The 21,181-nt window shown below is 40.5% G+C and overlaps 1 protein-coding gene across 1 annotated transcript in view; it reads right to left on the reverse strand.

The window, feature by feature from the left end:
- Nucleotides 1-9,254, reverse strand: part of ADSS1 (adenylosuccinate synthase 1) — a 30,474-nt gene extending 21,220 nt beyond the window's left edge. Inside the window, exons 1-2 of the mRNA XM_014073372.2 lie at nt 9,006-9,254; nt 1,042-1,144 (exon numbers count right to left, since the gene is read on the reverse strand). Of these exons, the coding sequence (XP_013928847.1) occupies nt 1,042-1,144; nt 9,006-9,218 (316 nt within the window). The 5' untranslated portion in view covers nt 9,219-9,254. The remainder of the gene's footprint in view (nt 1-1,041; nt 1,145-9,005) is intronic.
- Nucleotides 9,255-21,181: the final 11,927 nt, after the last annotated feature.

The following is a 21,181-nucleotide window of genomic DNA, read 5'->3' on the forward strand; positions in this document are numbered from 1 at the left end:
CATACATATGTAGCATATGCCATTCATGGATACTGCAGCCAGGATTACATGGAACAGGTCCATGGTTGCCAGGGAGCCCAGACATTTATAAATTGTATAGATTCCTCTCCCAGGACAAAGACACTGAAGTCCCCCTAGATCAGGAGTGTCAAACTGCCAGTCCATGGGCTGGATGCATCATATGCAGGTCACACCCACTCCAGCTCCACAAATGGGAAAAACATCACGAAACATCACGTGATGGCAACGTGATGCTGCGAGCTTGACACCCCTGCCCTAGATGACCAATCTTAGGAGCTGCAGATGATCTTGAGATGACATCCAGAAACTCATGCAGGCCTCCTAGTTAACTTATCTCTATGGCCCAATTCCACATATAAGCCAGACACCAAGGAAGTTCTCTTTGGTACTGTATTGAGAAAATCTCTGTACTATCCCTTCTGCTGGACCAATGTGCTGCAGTTACTGCAGAACCTGAAAATAAGCTGAGAATATTTTTGATAGGACTATATCCTGTCATTGCCTAATTTGGTCTTAGTAACACATGCCAGATCAATATATTCATCCACCACAATAATGTAGATGGACACAGTCTTATTCTACACTGACCTGGCATTTACCAGCAGCAGCTAGAGGCCAGTACACCTAATAGTGCCATCACTTGGGTCCAGATCTGGGGCAACTGGCTTAGAAGAGACCACTTCTCCCTGTATGGCAAAATGTAACTAAAAATGTATGAAAATTAGACATAAAGTGGGATTTTTAACAGCTATTCTATGTTCTGAATATTAAAAAAATCTCGGTCACTTGTGCTGAATCTTAAGTATTTCTTCATTTCTTTTACTGAAAAGGCACAGATAAGGTCAGTGTTTCCTCAAAATCTGAAAATGAAACAAGAAAATGCACAGGTTGTTTTATCTCTAATTTGAATTCAGTCAGATTTATTCCTGCATACTGAAAAGGCTAATAGATAAATGTTGCTGAAATAAAGAATAAATGTACAGTATATTTGGATATTATGAGTCTGAATGGAATACTTACCAATAAAAGAAACAGCTTTAGGATTAATTATACCACTAGGAAAGAGGTGAAAATCGTATTCCTTCCCATCAACAACGACAGTGTGACCTGCATTATTTCCACCCTACCAAAAATAAAATAAGATATTTAAATAATACTGTTGGTGGTGAACATATCTACTGCCAGCAGACAAAATCTTGTGGTACTACAGCAGCGATAGATATTATGTCTTTAGGCTCCTTGTCTACTCTTCCTTCATTCATCATTTGAGCATCATCCTGGTTTCTTGAATAATATGAAGATATAAGGATAGTAATAGGGTGGAAATAGTTCCAGACAGAAAAGAGACAGTGCAACTAGCTACTCCTATAAATTTAAACCAGCTAGCTGTTTAACTTGGGGTGATTGCGATTTTTAATTTTTATTTATTTACACTTCACCTTTACTATATTTATAAATTACTCAAGGTGGTGAATGTATCTAATCCTCTCCTCTCCTCCTATTTCCCCTACAACACATTTGTGAGGAGAGTTGGGGTGAGAGAGAGTAACTGACCCAAAGTCACCCAGTCAGCTTTTATACTTAAGGCCTCTCAGTCTCCTGGTTTCTAGACTGGTGCCTTTACCACTAGACTAGACCAACTTACTCTTTTATATTTTTCTACTAGTGCTGATAACCTGGCATTGCCCAGGTATTTATTTATAGGGGGGAAATGTCCGGATGAAACATAATTTCTAATGTTGGATTTTTTTCCCTTACCAGAGGGAATCCCCTTATAGAGTACAGTGAACCCATTACCATGGCAACTCCACTGCACTGTACAGTAGAAGCCATTTTACAGCAATACAGTAGAAGCCATTTTAAGGCACAACAGACTGTATCATAACAGAATACACACCCCAAGGGGTGTTAGGGGTGTCTTACCCCCACAGTATTTGTTTCCAGAGAGTAAGTCATCTGTGTACTAAGTTTGTTTGAAATTGCTTGAGGGGTTCCAGAATTATGCTGGAACACACACACACACACACACACACACACACTATAGTGATTGAAACTGACAATTGAAGGGGAAACCACAAGCAACAAAAAGCTTGATACCTTTTATTTTCAGAATACTGCAAAGAATGGCTACAGTGGAGGCTGAACTATGATCACACTTTAGAATTTATTGATCTTAAATGAAATTCAAATTAATATGGTAATAAAGCAGTAATGTCCCAAAACATATATAGTTGACGACATTCACAAGAAGTTGGCTTATTTCAGCTTCAAGATTAGTTGCAACACAGCATTACTGATTTTACCACCCTGAAGCTATGGTATAGCAGTGATGGCTTAAGGAAAAAAATAGTATTTAAAAACAGGAGACTTTGTGATATAATTAAAGCTTATTTCATCCATGGGCTAGGACAAGATGAGAGCAGTACTGTATCATGGAAAAACAGGCATTGCCAGGGCATAACTGTCTCCTGATAAACTACGAATCAGAGCATGGCCTTATAGTGTTACAACTAACCTTTTGAGAGAGAAACAAATTCCTGTTAAATATTTCTTTTAACAGTTTATTTGAGCAACGTGCGATGCACCTAAATGAAAACATATTTAATTGAGGTCCATAGTGACTACTTTTCATCAAAAGGCTCCAAAGACCTGGCCTGCAGGATCAGGTCAGCTCAGAACAATAATGTCAATGTTAAACCTAAATGGTTAAAAGCTGCAAAACCACCTAGATCTGAACTTAGCTGTGGCTAGTTTTAAATCAACCAGCAAATGGTCCAGGGGATTTGTTCACTGTTACACAGTTTGATTTCATAAATTGGGCCTTTTGTGTCTTCTATATCTGCATGTCAGATCAAAAGACTATGCTGATAATACACTCAGGATTTACTTAAAAGCTCTTATTTCCTCACAATTTCATGTCCACTACAGCAGTAGCACAAGCACTAAAAGACACTAACAAAACTGCTGCAAAAAAAAAATCCTTTTCTGACGTTATAGCAGTATTAACACTACTGTGTCAACTTCCACTTTCCCAGAGAGCTAAGTAGCCAAAGTAATTACATTTTGCTATTAATTTACCTGCAAATCTTAGAAAGCAAGGAGAAAGATTAAACAAATGCCATTTGTACTTAGTTGACTGCTTCACCTGTTACACAGAACAGCAGACTTATATTGTATTTATTTATTTAACCCATAGCAGAGATTGAAGCACAAACAAGAGCCAAGGAAACCAACCTTGTTTTCTGATAGAGATTCGGTAACTTTAAACTTGACCTTTTCATGGAATACGGGTGATCCTGCTGCAATTTTATAAGTAGCCAAGGAGAAAACCAAGTTTAAAATAGCAATGTCACCCTTTTTTTTTCCTCTTAGCACAAGCAGGTGCTTAACAGATGCTAGGTCCATAAGTTTCTATTTTGTATCAGTTTACTTGGCTTTTAAAAAGCAGCAAGCGAAATAAATCATCTTATTCACATTTATTGATGTAATCCTAGTCCCCATAAAATGTGGGCAAAACTTTATGGGTTGCAAATGGTAGCGTGTGCAATTATGGCACCGTGTGCTACATGTTTGTACAAAACATAGATGTATTTGATTTGTATTCCACCTGTATTAGTGTTTATATATACCCAGCTACCTTGCTGGTCATGGTTAGGCACAATACAACACTTCCAATCTGAAGTTGTGACTTTGTTCAAAGCCTCTGCATTTTGCAATGTTTCCTATTATTCCAACACACCTTTGAATGTTGTGCATTGTGTGAAATGCACAATTTTCAAATAAAGGACTGGGATATGAATTTCCTTTATTTTTCAGATTCCAGCCTTTATTCTGACCTAGGCTTTCCAAGAGCATGAAGCAACCACAGATTAGGCCTCCTCCGAATTCCATCCGCCGGCCAGTGTTGACTGGCGACTACCCGGAGGAGAGCCTTCTCTGTGGCTGCTCCGACCCTCTGGAACGAACTCCCCGTGGAGATTCGAACCCTCACCACCCTCCAGGCCTTCCGCAAAGCCCTTAAAACCTGGCTGTTCCGACAGGCCTGGGGCTAAAGAGCTGTTGCCCCCATCTCGAATGGTATGACTGTCGTGTGTTTTAAATTATGCATTGTTATGTGTCATTTTTTTAATTTTTTGTCTGTATCCCCCTTCCCTGGTTTGAGTTGTGAGCCGCCCTGAGTCCCCTTCGGGGGAAAAGGGCAGCATATAAATATAATAAACAACAAACAACAACAACAAACAACCTCCTTGTCTCGACAAAAACCCTTTTATTCATTTACTGTGAATTCTGCTCATTCACATCCAGGAAAGTCTTTCAAGGGGGGATTTACAGTCATAGATACCTTATCTGGCTTGGAGAGCTGACAGGCCGATATCTGCAAAACTTGGCAACAAGACTCAAGAGAGTCACAAACCAATTGAGCGAACTACTTGTCTCCTACAAACTCCACTCCACTTTCGCTCCTCTTTTATTTCCTCTGGGAAGGGCCATTCATTGTCCACTTGTGGCCTTACTTCCAAGTCGACTGCTGTTCTTTAGCTGTTCCCTTCGTCTGGCAACTCTGCGCATGTGCACACTGGGAACAGGCTCCAGCTGTTCATCTGCCTCACTGATGTCTGACTCTGAAGGCAGCTGATAACTGGCACATGGCTCTGGTCCTTTCTCTGCCTCTGACACAGAGCCCTCATCAGAGCCTTCCCCAGACTCCAGGACTGGCCCATGTTCCTCCCCAACTTCCTCACTGGCCAAATCTGGTGCCAGCTCCACTGGTGCTGGCGGGCCACAACAGCCTTCTTTGCTGCTGTTGCTGCTCTGCTCTCTGGAACAGCATCCTGTCAGCAGTATGGATGGGCGCCCATTCTCCTGGGGGTCCTGAAAAACATTTAAAACCTGGTTCTGTTCCCAAGGTTGGGGTTAATGTATTTGGGTATGAGAGAGATTGTTGTGTCATAGTTTATTGTGGCTGTTTTTAATCCAAGCTATCTTGTTTTGTCTGCTTTTAATTGTTTCAACTCTGCATTAGATTTTGTAAGCTGTCAAGAATCTATTGGACTTAGTGGTGAAATAAATTCCTACTAAGTCATAAAATTCACCAATCGTTATCTGTCACTGCATCTGAGGACTAGAAAGAATCAACATGTGACTAACATGAGTAGAAACCTCTGAGACTTTGAAGTAAAAGCAGGTCATAATAAATAAGAATGTTTAAAATGTAGTACATTATTTAAAGTGTTTAGTCATTCTAGTTTTACTAACAAAATTAAGGTTCCTACATCCAAAGACAAAAGCTTGAAACATATGTTTTTTAAAATCAAAGTCATCATTACCCACTTCATACCTGCTCCCCTACTGCCATGCCCAGTTCCTTTTTCAATTCTTTACTACTCTGATTCATTTTATATAAGGTCATGTCAGTTTAAGATAAGTCAGTTTAAAAAGCTGATAATAAGTAATCATAGTACTGTTGCAAGAACTGAGTCATGTCAAATCACAATTCTATTCCCACATTGGTCAAACAGATGATCCTCAGAAAGCCAAAGCCAAAATCTAAAACTTCAGTCTCCTTACTAAAGAGAAAGCCCAATTATGATCAATCAGATTTATCAAATAAATGCACCCATTCATCAATGCGCTCTACACTAAGCAAATATGGACCCCAAAAGACTGGATTACACCTGTAGACTAAGTGAGTTATCTATATTGTTAGCCTACAAGATTTAGGAATTTTAACTTTGTTCCACACTGTTCTCTCGTGTTGATTTTTTTTTTCTGGAGCTATTTGAAATGCTAAAATTATTTGAGGGAGTAGGTAACACCACATTAGATAAACAATTGTATCACAATTATTAAATTTCATTTGTACCAACAGATTCTCTCCATTTGAGTTGTAGGTTTTAAAAATTGTTATCATCTGCATTTAAAACAGTGTATCTTAAAACAAAATGTTAGCCAGAAGTTATCTTTTTGATTTCCTGCTTGGCAAAGACTTCTATTTTTCAAAAGAATCACTTTTGTACCCCTGACTTAAAGCAATTAAAAGTGAATCCCAAAGCCCAATGTTGCATCACAAACATTTTATAACAGGAATGTTAAGGTAGACATCCAAAAACCCTCTCCTCCCCCCAAATTCCACACTTCTCACTAGAGCTTCAATCCCACCTATTTTGCCACATTGCCAGCACCCAGCTCCCCCCCCCAAATTAAAAAGGATGGTTCTTGATACTCAAAATTCCCCATTCCTGTTTTAGAACGGCTGTCTAAAAAACACAGACCAAGAACAGATTGCACATGAACTGCATTGTACATGACTTAATGATTTACACAGATGGATCATGGTGTTTGGTTTTTTTGTCTTGTCAGGAAGAGGAATGTGGTTGTCATTGCCTTCTGCTGGGACAGTTTCTACTTCCTGGTCTATCCTAAGCCTTGGTGTTTCATGTCTGTCTTTGATCCAAGTACTAACCAGGGGTGACCCTGCTTAGCTTTTGAGATCATCCAAGGTTACTAGGTGCTCTCTTCATTTTTACTACAATCTCATAATGCTGCCCTGGAAGATACTGTGTATGCTAACTTTTCTTTACAACTATAAAATTGCTGGCAATTTTCATGGCAGCGAAAGCACAGAAGAAAATGTTCAACTACTTTTTCCACATGCTGTTTTACTCCATCCATTGCCACATGGTAGCTTCCCATTCTGAACCAATCTCTAGAATATAAGCAGATATTTCACGTATCTAATTTGAATCAAAGAAAATAGATAGGAAAGCTGCTTTAGGTATATTGTAAGGTATGTTGCTGGGTGGTGAAAGACTGAACTAGATTATTCATACAGTTCCTTAGAATAACTCCAGAACAATTGTTTTAGATCTTAAAACAATAAAATAAAATAAATGTAACTTATTTATGAGAACCTGCAATTAATTTAAAGCAGAATGAATGCAGAACTAGATGAAATGTAGTCATGTTTATTATTCAAAGTCTTGCCATATGTATGTGGCACACCTACACATACACTGTCCGCTTTGGTACTTTGCACTCTTTTGCTTTAAATATAAAGGTTCTCTTCGCACATATGTGCTAATCGTTCCCGACTCTAGGGGGAAGTGCTCATCTCTGTTTCAAAGCCAAAGAGCCAGCGCTGTCTGAAGAGCCAGCGCTGTGGAAGGCATGACTAAATGCCGAAGGCACACGGAACACTGTTACCTTCCCACCAAAGGTGGTTCCTATTTTTCTACTTGCATTTTTACATGCTTTCAAATTGCTAGGTTGACAGAAGCTGAGACAAGTAACGGGAGCTCACTCCGTTACGTGGCACTAGGGATTCGAACTGCCAAACTGTCAACCTTTCTGATTGACAAGCTCAGCGTCTTAGCCACTGAGGCATTGCATGATGGCGAAAAATGATCATATGAGAAACTATGCAAAAAGATATGTGAGTTCAGTTCTTTACCTTTAATCTTTCTTTCACAATTATTCCAAACTGCTCAGGGCAATATACATTTTCACAATAATCCTACGTATGGGGCAGACTACACCAAGCCTGAATTCATACATTATGCTAAGTCACATTTTTTTCAACTACAAAAGAATACATTCATACAAGGTCTTGCCATAAGCTGCTGCTTACAAACTACACCAAGCTGCAGTAGAATTTATTTGGTTTGGTTTAGCACATTGTATGAACTCAGTCTGAAAAAAAAAAGTATGTTCCCCTGGGACTGCAGAACAAACTGAAACAGCATCCCTCCAGGGCTACACTTATATATTCCGTAAAATCCAAGGACTCAGAGAGACATACTTCCCATACAAACGTTGATCAAGTGATCAAGGTTGGCTTCAACTAATGTATCATAGCATAGAAGTATGAAGCCAATGAGTCCAAAGCAACACCTAATAAATTTCCACTATGCTCCTCTGCTCACCTTCAACCTTTCTTGCAGACAGCCGTCACCAGACACCCGGACAAATGCGCCACTCTCCAGACGCATACAGTTTTGGTAGGTTCATCATGCTTGTCTGTACTTCCAGATCTTATGTCATTTGTCACCAAGGCTCAGCTATTTCTATTTATAACCCAGAACTGTTTTCCCTTCCACTTCCCTACATTTAGTCTGCAGCCAGTCTTAAAAAGCCTCCCTCCCTTTCTACTGCAGCTTCATTCTAGACATGGGTAAGAAAGACATGCATCAGAAGTAAAAGAAAAAGAAAAAAAGGAAACAGATGACAGAAACTAAACTAAATGAACTTAGTTCAAATTATGGGAGTGCATTATGTGCAGAGGTAGCCTTAGACCAATGGTACATTTTTGGACTAGCCCACTTCACAAAGCTGCTATGAAGATTACAAGAAAGGCCAAAAGAAATGTTAGTTGCAGAGATATGACAAAAGTCAAAGACAGAAAAAAAGAGAAAATAATAATAATAATGAAATAAATTTTGAACAAAACCAGCCCTTGAGCCAGGATAGAACAAAACAGAAAATACTATCTAGCGACAGGGAAAAAATTGCCAGAAAGTTTAAGAAAACACACATTAGGCCCACCAGTCGGGAAATCCATTTCTCTCCCTTATACAATTACAACTCATAACTGGATAAAGTATCTGGAAATGATGGTCTACGTTATCCAATATTCTGAAGAGCTCAGGAGAAGGATGCATGGACAATGTGGAGGAGATTTTAAAATAAAATTTTAAATAAAATTTTGAAATAAAAAACGTTTGAAATAAAAGAAACAAGAAGACTCAGAACAGAGAAGCAATATGTAATTACCAATATTTCAGTATGCCCTTGTTTCTTTATTTTTCCATTGCACCTTAATCCACACCAGTGTTCAAACATTCCAGGGACGTTTCACCTGCGCAGGTGAACAAGGGCATCCTGAAAGCCACAGCAGCAAAAACGAGCTGGGAAACTGGCTCCAGACTAGCAGGCAACGAGACCGGTCGGGGTGATGCCCTTCCTGTCCCGGGGCAGCCCTTACTCACCTGGCACCTACAGACGAGGTCGGCTTCGGTGGCCAGGAGATCCACCACTTTCCCTTTCCCTTCGTCGCCCCACTGAGCGCCCAGCACTACAGTCGCACGGTTGCCGCCCGGCTCACTTCGCAGCCGCTTCAAACCGACGCCGAGAACAGCGCCGGTGGCAGTGCGAGAGGCGCGATCGTTGGCAGCTGCCACAGCCGCCCGGGTGCCCGACATCGCGGCAAACAGGTCTCTCCTACGAGGCAGCTTCTGGCAGCCACTCGAGCGCTCCCTCCAGCTCGCTCGTCGCCTTTTAAGGACACCGGGAGCCAACCAGAGCGCAGCCAGAGCTTTGACGTAGGCAGGGAGGGACAGAAGTCGCCCTCGCCCGTGGGTGTCGTGGACTTGAATGGAGACGGTGGGAAGGGGGTTTGCAACGATAGACATGTAATTGAAATGATGGGAAGGGGGTATCCGCGGGGAAAGCGAGGAGAGGCTGCAGGCCTGGTGCGGGCGACCTGTTCAACTTGTGGCTGTATAAGGATGCACATGCGGGCGCAGGAGTTGCATAGTAATTACTGTAGCCTGATAAAGATGAAAGATTTACAAGAATAGCAACAGCATATATGCCTTGAGGGAGATTGGTGTGTATGATACAGACAGACAGACAGACAGATAGCAATAGCAATAGCACTTAGACTTGCAGCTAGACTTAGACTAAGCTGTTTGTAGAGTATTGCTCCCAACAATCTCATTTTACTGACCTCCGAAGGATGGAAGGCTGACCTTGAGCCAGTGGGATACACACAGAGTACAGGTAGTCATCAACTTACGACCACAACTGAGTCCAACATTTAGGTTGCTAAGTGAAACTTTTGTTAAGTGAGTTTGCTCCATTTTACAACCTTTCTCACCATGTTGGAATTCATTCCGGGTGTTTGTGTGCAGGGCAGTTTCTGCTGCCTGAAACACACATACACAGGGATGCAAAAACATCGCACCAGAAACATCTTTCTGGCCTAACGGTCAGGACTCACTATGCAGCCTCATGTAACAATGAAATATGTGAGCCAGCTACTCCCACACATGCCCTTTCTCCCACCTATGCTGTGCTGTAACTTTCTATTCCCCCTTTGCCCACCCTTTGCCATGATGTGATTTTCTATTGGTTTATTTGTAGAATGCTGTGATTTTTCATTAGTTTACTTGTACCATGTGTGATTATATATGCCTTTTGATACGCTCCTTTTTGATGACGCTGTAACTAACTTTTTCTAATAAAAGAGCCCTTCGAAGTTCATTCGAGGCTTTTTGCTCATCCCGAGGAATTTTGTCTGGTGTTTTCCTTTTGATTAGGCAAGGACACATGAGCAGCCCTCCAGTGTGGCGACAACGCCGCATCACCACATTTGTTAAGTGAATCAATGCAGTTCTTAAATTAGTAACGGCAGTTGTTAAGTGAATCTGGTTTCCCCATTGACTTTCCTTTTCAGAAGGTTGCAAAAGGGAATGAAATTGTCCCGGGACATTGCAACCGTCATAAATGTGAGTCAGTTGTCAAGCATCTAAATGTAAATCACATGACCATGGGGATGCTGCAACAGTCATAAGTGTGAAAAATGGTCATAAGTCACTTTTTTTAGTGCTGTTGTAACTTTGAATGGTCACTAAATAACTGTTTTAAGTCAACTACCTGAATATATGCATGTGCACACACAGAGAATGCTTCAGGCTAGGGGTAGGGGTAATTGAAATGAAGGACTTTTTAGGGATTTTTAAAGCTTTCAGAACGTTCATTAGAAAAAATGGTTGCAAATATTAAACTATAATTCTAAGGGAGTCAATATGGCAGGACTGCTGCCGCTGAGGAAGAAGACTTACATGGCAGCCACATGGGGGACAAGTAATGGCAGGTGCCTCATTTGATGATGCTTGTGCTGTCCCGATGGGTTGTCTGGATGCCTGTTGCTCTGGGTTGGAGGAAGCAACTTTAATAACTTCTCATCCACGTGACTGAGCAACTTACTGCACAGCTTGTAGATACCATTGTTGGCTGTGTTTGCATGACACCCTAAACTATAAACTACATTCTGTCTTCTCATATTGCATGAATAGCCCCAGGTCATCCCCAGGAAAAAAAAATTAAAAAGCCAAGATGGTTCCCACAATCATGTAATAGATATTTTAAAGGGGGAATAGCTTTAATCACATGGTCATAGCTGTTATCTTGACATTTTTAAAATCCTTTTCCTTTAGGGTGCCCTGCTCAGTCCAATTGCTTATGATTTAAAATATCATATGTAATCCCAGGGACTAGCTGTCTTGTCATGCAGATTCCCCAAACTATATTAATTGAATAAGCCATGAAGAATAGGTAAGTATGTGAGTGTCATAGAACCATAGCTATTGGCTTCTGTCAGGGGATCCCAAGTACCGCTGCTGCAGACACAGTACAGAGAAATAAAGGTACAAAGTTTCAAGACCAATAAAGCAAGGCTGGCAGTGTATAGTCTGCCAGCGATGTTACAAAAAAGGCTGTAACAAGGCTGTTTAAAGCTGAAGTTCATAAACATCTGAAAAATCACTGAATCTTCATCCTATCATGATGACATTACCTAATTGCTGACTCATTCTAGTATAGCCTTTATTGTCATTGTACATCATGTATACAACGAATTCTCATTCCTGAGAATCCAACAACCATTTCTTCAAAAACAGCATTTAAAAAAAACCTTAGATATAATACTAGATTTTTAGATTGTTTGTATTATCTGAAGGGCTTCACTTATTTATAACACAGCCAGTGGTGAAATTCATTTTTTTTTTACTACCGGTTCTGTAGACTTGGCTTGGTGGGCATGGCAGGGGAAGGATACTGCAAAATCTCCTTTTCCACCCCACTACAGGGAAAGTATATTGCAAAATCTCCATTCCCACCCCACTCTGGGGCCAGCCAGAGGTGGTATTTGCTGGTTCTCCGAACTACTCAAAATTTCCACTACTGGTTCTCCAGAACTGGTCAGAACCTGCTTAATTTCACCCCTGAACACAGCCCTTTCAGATGTGAATAGATGTACAGTATAGGTAGTCCTCCTAGAAAAGATGCAGTAAACGAAAAAACAAAGAACATCTTACAAAAGATTTCCAAACTCAGAGACAAGTTCTCATCTTCAATTGGTATGCTGAATGGTATCAGTTGTCAAGATAGTAACTGATTTAGAGAAGATGAAAGGAAAGTGGAATGGGGATACTGAAATTCTGTTCAGGGGAATGTCAGTACCCAAAGTACCTTTAAACGTATTCTTTACTTTGCAAGAACCTTTGAAGTTACTTTTTACTCACAAGAACTTCTAGTACTAGAAGATGAAGTCAGATTGGCCAACAGATTGGAAAATATGTGTCTATTTATCAATATTAAAGAAAGGGCATTTAACATAATTAATTAAGAGCCAGTTTGATGTAGTGGTTAAGGCAGGGGTAGTCAACCTTTATATACCTACCGCCCACTTTTGTATCTCTGTTAGTAGTAAAATTTTCTAACCGCCCACCAGTTTCACAGTAATGGTGATTTATAAAGTAGGGAAGTAACTTTACTTTATAAAATTTATAAAGCAGAGTTACAGCAAACCCCTACCGCCCACCATGAAAGCTGGAACACCCACTAGTGGGCGGTAGGGACCCGGTTGACTACCACTGGGCTAAGGCAGTTCTAATTCCACCAGGCTGTTTCCCGAAGTAAAAAACTGACTTGAAGTCATGTGCACATGCACACACACACACACACACACACACACACTTAATTCCACATGCTAGCAAATATGTAGCATTATCCAACAAGATTAGAATCTATATGCAGTGGTATGCTGCTTAATGTTTTACAACTAATTGTGCAAAAAGAAATCTCTATCCATTGCCTCCACCATATTTTGCTGTTATCTGCTGAACAGCTAATTTGTGTACCAGGAATCTTGATTTAACTCTGCTCTTAACTGGCTCGCAAACTAGTATGAACTGACTCCAGTACACTACTGCCGATATGGAAAAGAAAATGTTCAAGCTTGAATTAGAAAAGGCTGAGGAACAAGAAAAATCATTTCTAATATAATCTGGTTAATTAGGTAAAACCAAATAATGCAACAAATAAGTCAAGATGTATTTACTGGTAATTGATCCTTGGGAGGCCTTTGATTGGGTTGACAATGTCAAGCTATGGAATATCCTTAAAAATGGGAATCTCAGAACATCTCATTGGGGTGACGGGGCCATCATGAAGAATCTGCTTTTACAACTCAGTCCCTCTCACTTCTCAGAAACTGGGAATTGTAACCAATTCCCATGGGAGAAAAGCCTTGAATGGGTTGATTCTGGGCCTCACCAGATAGCATTCCTGAATACATGGGACCTGGAACATGTCCTTCCTGCTGGACCTAATGTGAATGGAGTGAGGCAGTCCCTCAAATAGTGGATCAATGAGAAGATTTGAGATAGAGTGCAAAATGTTCTTCTTCCTTTCACCGCTAGATGGTACACTTTTACTAGACTCTTTGCATCAGATTCTTGGCCCAGAGAAGTCGTCTTGCCTGTCTATTGACAGAAGCTATTCTGCATAGAATAACATACCCTTTCCATGCTAAATAAAGGCTTTGTGTTCTAAAGAGTTGAATCTCTTCCCCTCAAAATCTTTTCCCTTGTCTGAAAGATAGGGTTGGGATGAGGAGTGTGAGATTACATATTACATTTAAAACAATGAGAATAGCAGTTAGACTTATATACCACTTCATAGGGCTTTCAGCCCTCTCTAAGCGGTTTACAGAGTCAGCATATTGCCCCCAACAACAATCCGGGTCCTCATTTTACCCACCTCGGAAGGATGGAAGGCTGAGTCAACCCTGAGCCGGTGAGATTTGAACAGCTGAACTGCAGAACTGCAATCAGCTGAAGTAGCCTGCAGTGCTTCATTTAACCACTGAGCCACCTCGGCTCTATAGAAGATATAGAGCCATACTCATTTCTGCTAACCATGCTTTATTCAGCCTTTTTCTCTGCGAGGCATAATCTGTAACTTTCAAGAGCAGATGTAGTTGCCACTTGTTTATTTTACTCTGTTGCAGTACATTTAAGGACAGTGAAAATTATGTTCTTTTCTCTAGGTGCCTTTGAGGAGACAGATTGTCTGTGTATGATATAACATTATCGGACACCTTTAAAATAATGGATTTATTAAATATTACCCAGTGGGATGGGTTCCCCCAACATATTAATCTGTAAATCATAATCTACAAATTGCCCAGACTGAATTTACATCCTAAGCCATAAACAAGTATTTCATATTATGGTTATAATATGGTATGAACTCAGTCATTCTAAAGCAAACAGATAAGCAATTGATGCTTTGCCTTTCACTATATTAGATCTATAGCTTACTAACCTGTTGTGGCCCTGCAGGAGCCGTTGGAGCTGCCACCAGACTCCGACAGCGAAGGGCCCTATGAGTTGGCCCTGGAGGATGTGGAGGACCCTGGACAGGGTTCCGACTCTGAGCAGGGCACAGAGAGACTGGTTGGCCACCAGGTGGCGCCTGAGTCTTGGATCAGTGGGGAGGAGACAAGGGAGAGTGATCCAGAAGCCAGCAGTGAGTTATTCCTGGATGCACGCCATTGAAGAGCTACTCAGTGTCAGGAACAATTACGCAATTACAGGAGGTAATTGCACTCAGCTGATGGTCATTAGGCTTCTCTCCAGACTATAAAAAAAACTGCTTGTGACACACTCTTCTTGCAGAAGTCAACGCATTGACTAAAGAGAACGTAACTAACTTGGCAGGCTGGATTTGCTGCCAAGGTTTGTCTGAATTGCTGCCAAGGTTTGTCGGACTTGCTGCCAAGGTCCTTATCTGTTTGTTTGCTTGGCTTTCAGCCACTGAGATTCTGGTCTTGTTATTAAAGGACATTCTAATTAAGCTTGTCTCGGCTTTCATTACTGGACGGAGGAGAGGGTCAGAACAGTTTACTAACCTATGGTTAGTTTTGTTTATCAAACTAAAGTTGACTGATATATCACTCTGAGTCAACATTGAACAAATATATTTAGCTTTGATGCAGTTTTCCCTGCAGGTGCTACATTCAGTGATAAGTGTACATTGACCTAATTCCCACATCATCCCAAATTAGAATGCAATTTGACTTAACTGTAGCATGTTTGTGAATACAAGCACAGTTGCCCATAAAATATGACTGTCAGCCCTGGTGTGCCTGGCAACCCAGGGCTGCCATTTCGGTGGGGAACCGGGAAGCAGAGATTGCCTTTTACATAGGGACACGGCCACCAAGACGCTAAACCCACCCAACTGCAAAGCCCACAACAGACCTGTCACCACTGCTGACATCAACACTGAACAGCTGATGGGCGGCTAAAAGGCTGAAACCAAAATTGCAGGCATGCGAACTGAGTGGGGCTGATGATGGAACTCTGCTGGCTTCCATGCTAAATGGCTACTGATTTGGCTTAGGGAAGAATAGAGGGTGGGCAGAGCTAAGGAACAGTTTAAAAAGGTGGGACAGTTACTGGACAGTTAGTCCTGACTTTGAATTGTCTGTTAATGGATGTCAGTTCGTGCCGGAGTTTGTGAGGGAGATAAAAAATACTCAATTCAGAACTGTGGTTTTGGGTTTTTCCCCTCACTTTAACATCGGAACCTGACAATGACATTGCTTAGGATGCCAATTCAGCCGATTATGACTTAAACAAACCTTGGCTAAGTAATCTAGCACTTGTGTGAATTCAGTCACATACCTGCCAGAATACATGTGTGTATTTCATATGTTCTCCCAGTTTAGTAATGAAGTATTGTTTCTTCTATTGCACAGTGTCACAGTGCTGGTGTTTTGTTTTGTTTTGTTGCCTGAAGCTGTGTCTTTCTTTCCTCTTCCCCTCCCTCGTGCTGATGCTAGAGTACAAGGCAACTAAGGCTTCTCTCCCAGGCCTCTGGCAGCAAAAGAGCTTTAGAAAGCACAAACTATTAAATCTGTGCATATTGTTGTTGACTTGGAGATACACCTCACTGGCCTAGTTTGATAAAGTTAAATCATGTTGTGAGGCGTTGGGAGTGTTTTAACATATTCTGTGAATGTTCTATGAATAGTGCCGTCCTTAGTTGATGGCTGTTTCCCTATACCTAATCAGTTATTTACTGTTACTTAATGACTAAATAAATACGGATTAACCTTGTGACTGAAGTAAGAGCAGGACTAGTAGAATGAATGAATGAATGAATCCGGGTCATGGAAAATGCTTGCATGTGATGGAATTAGTGATAAGGTAGGATAAAACTGTTTTGCCTTCTATAAGTAGGATGGAAAGTCTTTTTCTTTGAAGAGCTCTTGACCAATTGAAAAATTCTATTAGGACTGCTGCAAGTGAATGGCGTCAGAGCCAAACATGTATAGAATTTGCAGCATTGTCCGGCTCTTTCACCACTTGCCTCCCCCCAACCATAGACTACTTTTCATGTACATACATGAACTCGAGGAGAGTGTCGTTTCTAAGCAGAAAGCAGTCAGTGTGAATATTCCTTGTCCCGAGCCTTGTCCTGTCCCAAATCATCTTAATAGGTTCCATAGATGTTAATTATTTGTTGGCCCTGTAGTTATTTCGCTACAAAGCACTTTAAGAAGGGTTTTCTTCTCTACCACTGTGTCCTTATGTAGATTTTGCTGAGCTATATTTCTTGATGATACTTTAGATGCTGTGTACTTTCTTTCATAAAATTAAAGCATGAGCTGGCAGAAAAAAAATAAAACCATAAGAAAAAAAGATGAGGAATGAGGGTCAAATAAGATCTAATCTTTACATGTGGATTAAAGAAAAAGAGCAAATGCAGCACAGTGTCCCATATAATTCATTCTGAGGAAAGAAAGATTCAACTTCAGACAAAAAAAATCCCAGCATTGTGACACTGTGAGAAACAATAGTTCACTACTAAACTGGAAAACATATAAACCGTTCCTAGAGTTTGGTGTAAAGCACTATGGCAGGGGTGTCAAATTTGATTTCATTGAGGGCTGTATTGACCTTGGGGGTTGGGGCAGGGTTGTGTTTGACCTCAGGGTAGGCATGGCCAGGGTAGGTGTGGCCAGCTCTATGTCACTCTTGTTGGTGGCACCTGTGATGGCCCGAGCACTCTGACAGCGAAAATGGGCTCCTAAGCTCCATTTTTGGCTGTGACGGCTTCCTGCAACCCTCTGTCAGTGAAAGTGGAGCTGGCAGAGGGACCGCAGGGCGGTCCAACACTGTTTCCAGGGCAGCCCTATAGGCAAGATCTTAGCACCTGTGGCCCGGATCTGGCCTGCAGGCCTGATTTGACACCCCTGCACTATGCAGTGGTATATAAGTCTAAATGCTATTGATATTATATCAGCTTATCCCAGAAAAGCAGGGAGGAGTGAGAAAAAAAGTCAGTGATAAAATTTAAATGAAGAGTCAGGGTCATTGAAAAAGAATTCCAGACACCATTACCTGGAAAAGAAAGACACACTTCCTCATCTTAGCAAAGAATTGCTGCATGAAAGTCCTGAGAATAGGAAAACAAACTCTTGGGATTAGAGAAACAAATCCTGGAAGAATGAGGATGTTGGTTGACTAGGCAAACATTTAAAGTAGCAATGTGTAAATCACATTGTGCAAGGCCCAACAATTGGTAAGATTATAAAAAAGACCCCAAATAAAAGATTCCAGTGGAACTTCTCTACTCAGATGTTGTGAGAGTCAGATGAGTGATTGAAGAAATGAGTATGTCAGTGAATGCGAAGACAAAGAATACTGCATTTCAATAAAGCTTTTTTTTAACCAATGGAACATTTTGTGCTCATAACTTGTTAAAAGATTGTTTTTCTAACCAGTTCTTTTAAAAAAAAGATAAAAATGAGCCCCACTGATTATTGAGTATTGTATGCAAGTTAACCTTTAATCAATTCCCATCTTAACCCAAACAAAATAACCTTCTTCAAAACTCCTGGGCCACTTGATCACAGTTTATGCTTAAGAGAAAGAAGAATGCTTTGTTATGAGTGAAACTCTTTAAGCCATAGGGCTAGTCAGAATGTGAAAGGAAAGGTGTGTTAACAGTTCAAAATTGGCCTACTTTGACTTTCTTGGGTATAAGAGAAAAGGAAAAAGTAACTGTCAGGCTTTCAAGATATCAGACCTTCAAGGCAGATCAGGTCAGCAAACAGGTATCACAAGAAAATATTGGAACTCTACCTCATTGATGTACTGGAGGCAATAATAACCAAATCTTGAAAGCCTGGAAGTTTCTCTTTCCTGCCTTCTTATACAGATAGTCCTCAACTTATGACCACAATTGACCTCAACATTTATGTTGTTTGGTGAGAAATCTATTAAGTGAGTTTTGCCTCATTTTATGACTTTCTTCACCACATTTGTTAAGTGAATCACTGTTGTTCTTAAATTAGTAACATGGCTGGTAAGTGAATCTGGCTTCCCCATTGACTTTACTTGTCAGAAGGTCACAAAAAGGGTTCCAAGACACATCATAAATGTGAGTCAGTTGTAAAGCATCCGAATGTAAATCATGTTACCATGTTGATGCTACATTGGTCATAAATGAAAAATTGTCGTAAGTTACTACTTTCAGTGTCATTGTAACTTCGAATGGTCACAATGAACTGTTGTAAGTTGTACTGAAGATAGTCGAGGTGGGCCAATCGTTTTTTTTAAAAACTTGCTTCCTATCTTTTGGGTTTGAGTTGATGTTTATGTATTGCTGCATATGTTCTTCAAAGCTACCTCATACTCCTCTAAATTAGTGTTTCTCAACCTTGGCAACTTTAAGTCCTGTGGACTTCAACTCCCAGAATTCCCCAGCCAGTGAGAGCTGGCTGGGGGATTCTGGGAGTTGAAGTCCACAGGACTTAAAGTCTCCAAGGTTGAGAAACACTGCTCTAAATCAATATTTCTTAAATTTTTGCTGCTAGGAACTCTTCCCCTTTTAATAATTATGGAGGACCCCAAAGAGCTTTTGTTCATGTATATCGTATTTACTGATATTTACTGTATTAAAAATGAAAATGGATGTTTTCATGCAAGCATTTGTTGAATAATTATGAATAACATTAAAACTATTATATATAATAGTTTAAATATTTTTCATGAAAAATGTCATGGATTGTAAAAAGAATGAAAATGTTTTACATTTTTACAAATACCTGCAATATCTGGCAAATAATTTTGTGGCTCTCTGAAAAGGTCTTGGGGGACTCGCCAGGAATCCTCAGACTATACCTTAAGAAACATTACTCTACTACCCCATCCTAGGCTGACCAAGAGATGTTGTTAAGTTTCTTTCCCAATGATTGAAAACTGTTGAGGAGAGAAGGTGCTTTTTAAATCCTGTCTTTATTATTTTTAAATAACTGGAGGCGGCAAACATACTTAATATTCCTACTTCTTCCTATCCCCCCCCACAACAACAACCCTGTGAGGTGGGTTGGGCTGCGAGTGAGGGGGCTGAAAGGATGGGGAGAACAGGTCACTGAGTAGCTGTAGATTTTGGGGTTCCTAGCTCTGGAGCTTCTTTGCTTTTAATTCTAGATGTGAGATAATTGAACTGAAGAAATGCCTGGCCTCTAATGTATTCATTTCATTTTGAAGCTGTTTTAATTTTGTGTTGGTTTGGTTCTATATTGGGTTCTGTATCAGTTCTGGAAGCTATACTTTTAGAAATCAGAAACTGGAACTATGTCAAAGAAAGATAAACATAAATCCTATAGAGAGAAATTAAAGGAGCTGGGGAAGTTCAATTTTACTTTATAGACACTAGAAAAGGTGTTACAAGGTCCACAAATAGCTAATAGCATATGTTTATGAGCATACAGAATGATGGACTTAAAGATACAGAAATGAGATTCTGACTAAAATTAGGTGGGAAAAATCCAAACCATCTGGGGGAGCAGTTTGACAGCAGAATCAGTTCCTGAGGAAGACTGTAATCTTCCCTTCACTAGATATTTTCAAGCACAGGGGATATTTGATGTTGGGGATATAGTGCTTGAATCTGAGTCCCTGAAAAAAGGAAAGATGTTCTAGGTTGCCTAAACAGCTCCTTTAAAGTTTAGAATTTGATTATGGACATTTCTTTGTTATTGAAGCCGGTTGACATAAGCAACCCCAAGGTTGCCATAGAGCTAAAGAATCAGCTGGGGAAGCCACGCCCCCCTGGAACATTTTCTGAACATGAGCTCATTCTTTGTGGCCAAAAACAATAGAGCAGTGTTTTCTCGATCTTAGGAGCTCGAAGATGCGCGGACTTCAACTTTCAACAGCATGCTGGCTAGGGAATTCTGGGAGCTGAAGTCCACAAATCTTCCAAGTTGCCAAGGTCAAGAAATACTGTTAATAAAGGTGACAACTTCCAGATTCCTCTAGCTAGCAATCCAATCGTAACCCCTCCCCCCCAAAAAAGGAATGAAGTGTATGAAAATAATGGGGGGCGGTTCTAAATCTCTCTGCTGCCACTTAGCCTTACTCTGAGATTTTGCAGCTCAGCTCTGATTGTCCTGATTTTAGTTGGGGGGGGGGTTGGAATCCTCAAAAAGAAACAGAAATAAACTAAAAGAGAAGGTGATAACCTCACTCAGGGTTGTACTATGATACTAATACTAATATCATCATCATCCAAGAATTTTACAAAACACATAAAGAAATTGCAGCTTCCTGCATAGTACTGCAAAAAACTGTGTTTCTAGGAACATCTTATATTTTAAGAAGATACTTGGTTGATACCCAGGACGCTGGCAGCAATCCATAGCAACCATTAGCACCAGTCAATAGTATTTGTGATGAATTTTTGAATGTTCAGTTGACGGAGTTTCATGTTTAGTGAATAAAGTAAATAAAGAATAACAACAACTCAGAAAAAGCCCTCTGTTTGGTGGGTGACCCTCGAAAGAAAGCCCCAGCGGTGTCTTCCGCCAGAGAATTAAAACACTAGCTCTTGAATGAGACAACTGGGGAAGCTAGAAAGAATCCATTCTGTCTTGCAATATTTTTTTAATAGGTACGCGTTACTTTTCCTCTCTATGACAAGGCAGCTGGTAGACCACAAAGGGAGAAATCGCCGCCCCCGAAAGAGTCAACTCAGCCGGCTTTGCTTTCATATCTTTGCTCCTCCGCTCGTTCCCTTT

Source organism: Thamnophis sirtalis, unplaced genomic scaffold (genome assembly GCF_051295495.1).
Source record: "Thamnophis sirtalis isolate CommonGarterSnake01/CBP01778 unplaced genomic scaffold, rThaSir2_p1.2 scaffold_1, whole genome shotgun sequence".
Classification (NCBI taxonomy): Eukaryota; Metazoa; Chordata; class Lepidosauria; order Squamata; family Natricidae; genus Thamnophis; species Thamnophis sirtalis.